The sequence below is a fragment of the Bison bison genome, unplaced genomic scaffold (assembly GCF_000754665.1).
Source record: "Bison bison bison isolate TAMUID 2011002044 unplaced genomic scaffold, Bison_UMD1.0 scf7180017864322, whole genome shotgun sequence".
NCBI lineage: Eukaryota > Metazoa > Chordata > Mammalia > Artiodactyla > Bovidae > Bison > Bison bison.
The window spans coordinates 3895762-3903505 of NW_011494894.1; the positions used below are offsets into that span (position 1 = coordinate 3895762).

The 7744-nt window shown below is 38.5% G+C and overlaps 1 protein-coding gene across 1 annotated transcript in view; it reads right to left on the reverse strand.

The window, feature by feature from the left end:
• Positions 1-222: 222 nt before the first annotated feature.
• Positions 223-7744, reverse strand: part of PLA2G4A (phospholipase A2, group IVA (cytosolic, calcium-dependent)) — a 174733-nt gene continuing 167211 nt past the window's right edge. The window contains exon 18 of the mRNA XM_010853064.1: positions 223-834. Coding sequence (XP_010851366.1) covers positions 703-834 — 132 coding nt within the window. The 3' untranslated portion in view covers positions 223-702. The remainder of the gene's footprint in view (positions 835-7744) is intronic.

Genomic DNA, 7744 nt, shown 5'->3' on the forward strand with positions numbered 1-7744 from the left:
GGGTTACATTTTTTCCCCTATATTCTGAATAAATATACACCATTTGCTCAAAAACACATACTTTCTCTTCTAAGAAAAATCACCATGATTTAAAATGTTGTTTCACATTTGAGTTTAAGGTTAACAATTTCTGGGTCTGAAAGCCATGAATCTGAGCATCTGTCATAGCCACAGTGCAATAGTTCATTAAAGATAAAAAACAAACACTCAGTTACCTCTTGCTCATTTGTATACAGATGTATTTATTTCATGTATGCATATATAAATAAAAACTAGTGTTGTCTCATGGCATGAATAAATCCAGTCAGTGAATTACACTCACACACAATACAAAGTCTTTTAAAGATTGAACTGTTAAATATTCTAAAAAAGGAACCACCTTTTAAAAAAGAGGACACACAGATAGTTGGTGAGGAATGTCTAAAAAATACAGTATATGTCCCTACATTTGCATCAGGAAATTCATACTGAAATTCATAATAGAAAATGTAGCTGAGCTATATTTTTACAAAATTGACATCATCTGTCAATCTAGCAAAGTTTTACAAGTATTGTTCTCATGCAGCTAAGTAACTGCAACTTTGAGTATCAACCAGTCTCTTAAGATCAGTGCTAATACCTGTCCTGGGCTTTTAAATCCAGTTGTCGTGGAATTTCAAACTGCCTCCACATCAGAAATTGCTACCCTTTCCAGTACACAAACTATGCTGTGGGTTTGCTTAGAAACTCCTTGTTGAAGAATCTTCTTGCCTCAACACTACTGAGGGAAACAGAGCAACGAGACGGATTCTGCCTTCTATATTCGATGCTTTCGACTATAGCATTCTTTATTATCTGCAAATAGAGGCAAAAGATGTATAATTAGTGTTATTCGGAACTCACTGAAACAGTTGTTTGAGCAAGATATACGTATCTCTATCTCTCTATATATATACATCATCTATCTATTACTTATCATCTATCTACCACTTATCATCTATCTATCTATCTATAAATGAGTCAAGTCTGAGAAGTTTACAACATCAGAGCTCCTCCCACCCAGAGCTGGTGTGGCCCACTCGGCCTTGGAGGTGTGTACACAGTAGGGTTTTCCCATTTCCTCACCCAATCTCCATGGGCAAGCTGGGAGAAGAGAAATGCGTGACTTGGGTGATGCTAACCTACATTAATCTTCTGTGACTTATGTGAAACCCACTGGGGAAGGGCCCTCTGTTCTCTAATGGTAACTTTAAACAGTCATATTCTAGGAAGAGAGATTTATCATGGGAATGTGACACCTTTATTTGCTTTGTGATTTTTAATTTTATATGTGTTTTTCCCAGAAGACAATTATATATATAATTTTAATTTAATTTTAGCATTATTTTATAATTTTACAATTTAATTGTAATTTTATAATTATAATTCAAGTTTACAATTTAATTATAATTTTACAATCTATATATAATTATATATATAATTGTCTACTGAAAGAGATGAGTTCAAATGTTACTGAGTCTTTTAAGTAAAGCAGATATCCACTGACCCCATCCTTCCCATGAGTGAGGGAAAGATAATTCTACAGAAACAGAAGAAGGGGCTTCAGGTCTATGATGGAGACCTTGCTAGAGGGCCTCCAGGCACAGGGACTTCTTGGCTGTGGATATCAAGGGAAATTAACTTATATCCCCCAGCCATTTGTTCTTCTTTAAAATGGAAATAATAACATTAATCTGGGCTTTGCGGTGGGAACTGGAGATCATTTATTAATGCCTGGCACATAGGAAACATTTCGCAACTAGCATCTATTAATTGTTGGTATTTTCACTAACCATACATGAGAAAATTTAGGAGCTTTACCTTAGGTGGAAGGCTGTAATATTTACTAGAAATAAACCCACAATAAATAGCCAATAGCATATTTTTTATGGTAAAAGTCAGCAAATCAATTACACCATCAAATGTGCCCAACTATGTCTCCTTTTAATTAATCTCACTGTCATTCTAGAAATCATGTCAGCAAGTTTTCAGTTAGTCTCTCCTTCTGAAAAGAGCACCAAAGCAACATGAGACATACCAACCCTCATTGCAGAGAACCCAAGTAAAATTAAAAATCAACTATTTACTTCCCAAATAACTAAAAACCTTTAAAATATATAAAAGATCACTTGGGACATTACAATGACTGCAGTCAACCCCTTTACAATGAACTCATGAATACAAAAAAAAAACATATCAATGTTTGATCAAAAACAACAATATGAATATCACAAATTAGTGGGTTTATCACAGTTGGAATCTGGCAGATACTTTTAATAAAGGGTCATTATTATCAAGGAAAATGGATATCCACATTTATAACTGAAAAACCTAAATCATATGCAATTAGAATGTGCAATCTCAACCACTAGGTGGCACATTAACACTGCTGCTGCTGCTAAGTCGCGTCAGTCGTGTTCGACTCTGTGCGATCCCATAGACGGCAGCCCACTAGGCTCCTCTGTCCCTGGGATTCTCCAGGCAAGAATACTGGAGTGGGTTGCCATTTCCTTCTCCAATGCATGAAAGTGAAAAGTGAAAACTGAAAGTGAAATCGCTCAGTCGTGCCCGACTCTTAGCGACCCAATGGACTGCAGCCTACCAGGCTCCTCCATCCATGGGATTTTCTAGACAAGAGTACTAGAGTGGGTTGCCGTTGCCTTCTCCGCATTAACGCTATGAAACCATTAACCAGGATTTTCAGACTATTGCAGAAAATACTCATTGGTTGTGATGTATCAACAGGAATGGCTGAGCTTACTACTACATCAGTGGCTAAATTCAAACCTTTTGGCATGATTCGTGGTACAATTAGACATGTTCAAAGAGGCATTATGTTATAATTGAGCCTTTCTATTTTCTTATTAGACTAGGAGTAATTATAAATAGTAGAATAGTCACTCAATCATTTCCGACTGTTTGCAATCCCATGGACTGTAGCCCGCCAGGCTCCTCTGTCCATGGAATTCTCCAGGCAAGAATACTGGAGTGGGTTGCCATTTCCTTCTCTAAGGGATCTTCTCGACCCAGGGATAGAACCCGGGTTTCCTGCATTGCAGGGCTCTTTACCATCTGAGTCACCAGGAAAGCCCCTGTTGTAAATAGTATTTACACACTTTTTTTTTTCATTCCCCTCTGAAAGTCACTGAAACTCCAAATCCTTCCCATCAGAGTCATTCAAGCAATGATCCTCCTCCGTCCCCATCACCTATCCCCAAATAAGACACGGGTCATCTTTCTGCTATCATTTAATGGTCTCCCAATCTGCCAGATCCTTTAAATATTTGGCAATAAAGGCAAAAAGAAAACATGCAAAATGTCATCACTCCCCAAAAGGAACAAACTCAGAGACATGAGATTGGAAGCACTCCACAAGTAAGCACTGAATTCTCAGAATAGAAAGTTTAAAATGAGCCTTAAAAGAAAGTTATAGTGTATTCTGCAAGAGAAATAAGACTTCTAAATATAACAAAAGGCAAGAGGATAGTCTGGCCTAAATTACTGTGGATTTGCTGGTTGATGCCTACTTTCTGAATGGAAACTGAAGTGTTATGAAAACAAAGGTCTTAATTGGTCTTCTCATTTTTCATTCCAGCACTTAGAACACGGAAGGGAAAGAGTAAATATTTGTAAGATTAATGACTGTCCAGAAGGCACTCACTGGAGATCAAATTAAACAGGATAAAGCTCAACCCGTGGGGACAATGAGACTTGAGCTGAGATGAAGGACAAGCAGCATTTGATAAGTGGAGTGGAAAGACCAGGTCTTCTCAGTAAAAGGATAGTTCCACAAAGAGGCTGAGGGCATGTACAGGAAATACCTGGGAAGCAGGCTGGCTGGGAGGGAGGCTGTGTGTGGAGTAACTAGGAAATAAGGCTGCCTGCGAGACAGATGGTTCAAAAGTGAGGAAACAATGAGGAAGAAAACAAACAAACCTATGGCCCCATCTCAGCCCCTCAGCAAAACTGTGTGTCTTCCAGAAACCAGCCACAATAATCCATGACTCAGTTGTCTCACATAGGAATAAAAATACCTACCTCATAGGTCAGCTCTGAGTGCTCAATATTTGAAAAGGATGGATCTGGTTTATATCAAGCACTCAAAACTTTTCCTTATTCTTTTCATGTTGTGCATTATTTATCCTTAGTTCCTAAAACAGTGCCCGGCACAGTAGATACTCAATAAATATGTGTTGAATTAATAAATAAATAAGAGGTAAAAAAGATTATAGGTAGCATTAAAAGTAAATGAATTTGGGCCTACTATTTAAGGCCATGATAACCAACAAGGACCCAGTATACAGCACAGGGAACTAGACTCAATATTTTGTAGTAACCTAAAGGGAAAAGAACATGAAAAGGGATATACAGATACAGATATAGATATAGATAACTGAATCAGCGTGCTATATACTTGAAACTAATTTGAACTTTAACACTGTAAATCAGCTATGCGTGCGTGCTTGCTAAATCGTTTCAGTTGTGCAGTCTGACTCTGTTCAGTCTCTCGGATTGTAGCCCACCAGGCTCCTCTGTCCATGGAATTCTCCAGCAAGAATACTGGAGTGCGTAGCCATTCCTTTCTCCAGGGAAATCAGCTATACTTCAATTTAAAAACAAAGAAATACCTGGAGATATCACACTTCTAAAAGGCTATGATATATAATAAGCTTCTAAATTATTTTGTTAAAGATAAAAACTTTAACTTGTACCTAAATACTCTTAACATGATGATGAAATATCAACAAATAAAGGAGTAGATACAAATACTTATGGATATATGTTTTTCTTCATTTTGAGTGAAAAGTGAAAGTTGCTCAGTTGTGTCCAACTCTTTGCGACCCCATGGACTATACAGTCCATGGAGTTCTCCAGGCAAGAATACTAGAGTGGGTAGACTTTCCCTTCTCCAGGGGATCTTCCCAACCCAGGGATCGAACCCAGGTCTCCTGCATTGCTGATGGATTCTTTACTAGCTGAGTCACCAGGGAAGCCCTTTCTTCATTTTAGTTAACACCTAATATTTAATACTTTACAGGATCATTGGAGACAGAATTTTAAAAGCTCATGATTATGCAGCATTGGTGTATATTGAATATACTGTCACTGTTTTTATAGTATGCCTGCTAAATTAATACATTGAATGAGTGTAACTGTGTAACAGTAATTTTCCTGGGATAACTGAATCACCACGTCTTTGGAAAAGAAACCTCGGAAGGTGTGTTACCTCCAGATCAAGGTGGAAGTTTATGGGTAGAGCATGTAACCACATTACCTTGGTCAGTATGCATTTCATGGAGTTACTCCATGGTCAGGCATCTGCCTCCAGAGTCCTGTATCCTGACACTCGCTACCCTCTTCTCCTATCATATTAAACTCTTCAACAGTTTCAGCCAGTAAGTCGATGACATTTTCCTAATGAATTGTGGACATTTCATTACGTATTTACTTTGGTACTGGCCATTGTGATCAGTATCTCTGGAGGATACAAGGTAAATAAAGCAAGGCATTGCTTTTAAAAGGTTTAAATGTATAGTTAAAAGCAGAAGATAAATATGAACATGGATAAAAATTAACATCATTATCATATTACCCATTTCAGTTTATTGAGTGTCTCATGCATGCTAAGCTCTTAAATTATATTCTTTTACTTAATCCTCATCCCGATATTGTAAAATATACATCACTGTTTCCATTTACAAATGAGGAAAATAAAATTTGGGAAAGTTAACCAACAAGCCCAAGGTCACACAGCAAAAATTTGAGCACCAAATTTGGTCTGACTCCAAAGCCTCTGCATTTTCCACATACCACCTGTTTACCAGTGTAAGTCACTATATGTTAGGTTTCCTTTAAAAAAAAGACCCCAAAAATTGATATGCTGCCACTGTAAAAGCACTTGAGCAATGTTCAGTGAAAAAGAATTTGGGAGGACTGAGTAAGTGCAGAAGCCTGACGCTAACGAGAAACCCAGCCTGCTGTCACAAAGTGAAAAGAAACAGCAGCTTCTTAACATGAACTGGAATTTAGCTTCAGTGAGGCTGGCCCACAGAGATCTCTGGGAAATGAAGCAACAGAAGCACAGAGCTGTCAGAGACAGGTTGGTCTTTTCAGAGTCAAGGTTTAAGTCGGAATGTGAATTGAAGATGAAAATTCGCCTGAAGTCATGGTGGCCGTGGCCACAAAGTTGAAAACTGCATCCGTGGGACAGGCAGTCAGATGTCTGTGCATTAGAAGAGTTTGTATACACAGTGTCCACAGCTGGTGAGCAACTCTGACAGTCAATGGCAAGTAAGCATGTGCTGTGTTGCTGTGTGAATTAGTCACTTACTCTCATCAAATGGTGTGGGAGCGAGTGACTTAGCTCATGACTGAACCTAATGACCTAACAGTCTACCTCAGAGTTCGGCTCTTCTTTATTTCTCATCCCTTATCAGGAGTCAGCAAACTGAAATGGACTGGAATGGGTGAATTTAACTCAGATGACCATTATATCTACTACTGCAGGCAGGAATCCCTCAGAAGAAATGGAGTAGCCATCATGGTCAACAAAAGAGTCAGAAATGCAGTACTTGGATGCAATCTCAAAAACGACAGAATGATCTCTGTTCATTTCCAAGGCAAACCATTCAATATCACAGTAATCCAAGTCTATGCCCCGACCAGTAATGATGAAGAAGCTGAAGTTGAACGGTTCTATGAAGACCTACAAGACCTTTTAGAACTAACACCCAAAAAAGATGTCCTTTTCATTAAGGGGACTGGAATACAAAAGAAGGAAGTCAAGAAACACCTGAAGTAACAGGCAAATTTGGCCTTGGAATACGGAATGAAGCAGGGCAAAGACTAATAGAGTTTTGCCAAGAAAATGCACTGGTCATAACAAACACCCTCTTCCAAAAACACAAGAGAAGACTCTATACATGGACATCACCAGATGGTCAGCACCGAAATCAGATTGATTATATTCTTTGCAGCCAAAGATGGAGAACCTCTATACACTCAGCAAAAATAAGACCAGGAGCTGACTGTGGCTCAGACCATGAACTCCTTATTGCCAAATTCAGACTTAAATTGAAGAAAGTAGGGAAAACCACTAGACCATTCAGGTATGACCTAAATCAAATCCCTTATGATTATACAGTGGAAGTGAGAAATAGATATAAGGGCCTAGATTGGACAGATAGAGTGCCTGATGAACTATGGAATGAGGTTCATGACATTGTACAGGAGACAGGGATCAAGACCATCCCCATGGAAAAGAAATGCAAAACAGCAAAATGGCTGTCTGGGGAGGCCTTACAAATACCTGTGAAAAGAAGAGAAGAGAAAAGCAAAGGAGAAAAGGAAAGACATAAGCATCTGAATGCAGAGTTCCAAAGAATAGCAAGGAGAGATAAGAAAGTCTTCCTCAGCGATCAATGAAAGAAATAGAAGAAAACAACAGAATGGGAAAGACTAGAGATCTCTTCAAGAAAATCAGAGATACCAAAGGAACATTTCATGCAAAGATGGGCTCAATAAAGGACAGAAATGGTATGGACCTAACAGAAGCAGAAGATACTAAGAAGAGATGGCAAGAATACACAGAAGAACTGTACAAAAAAGATCTTCACGACCCAGATAATCACCATGGTGTGATCACTGACCTAGAGCCAGACATCCTGGAATGTGAAGTCAAGTGGGCCTTGGAAAGCATCACTATGAACAAAGCTAGTGGAGATGA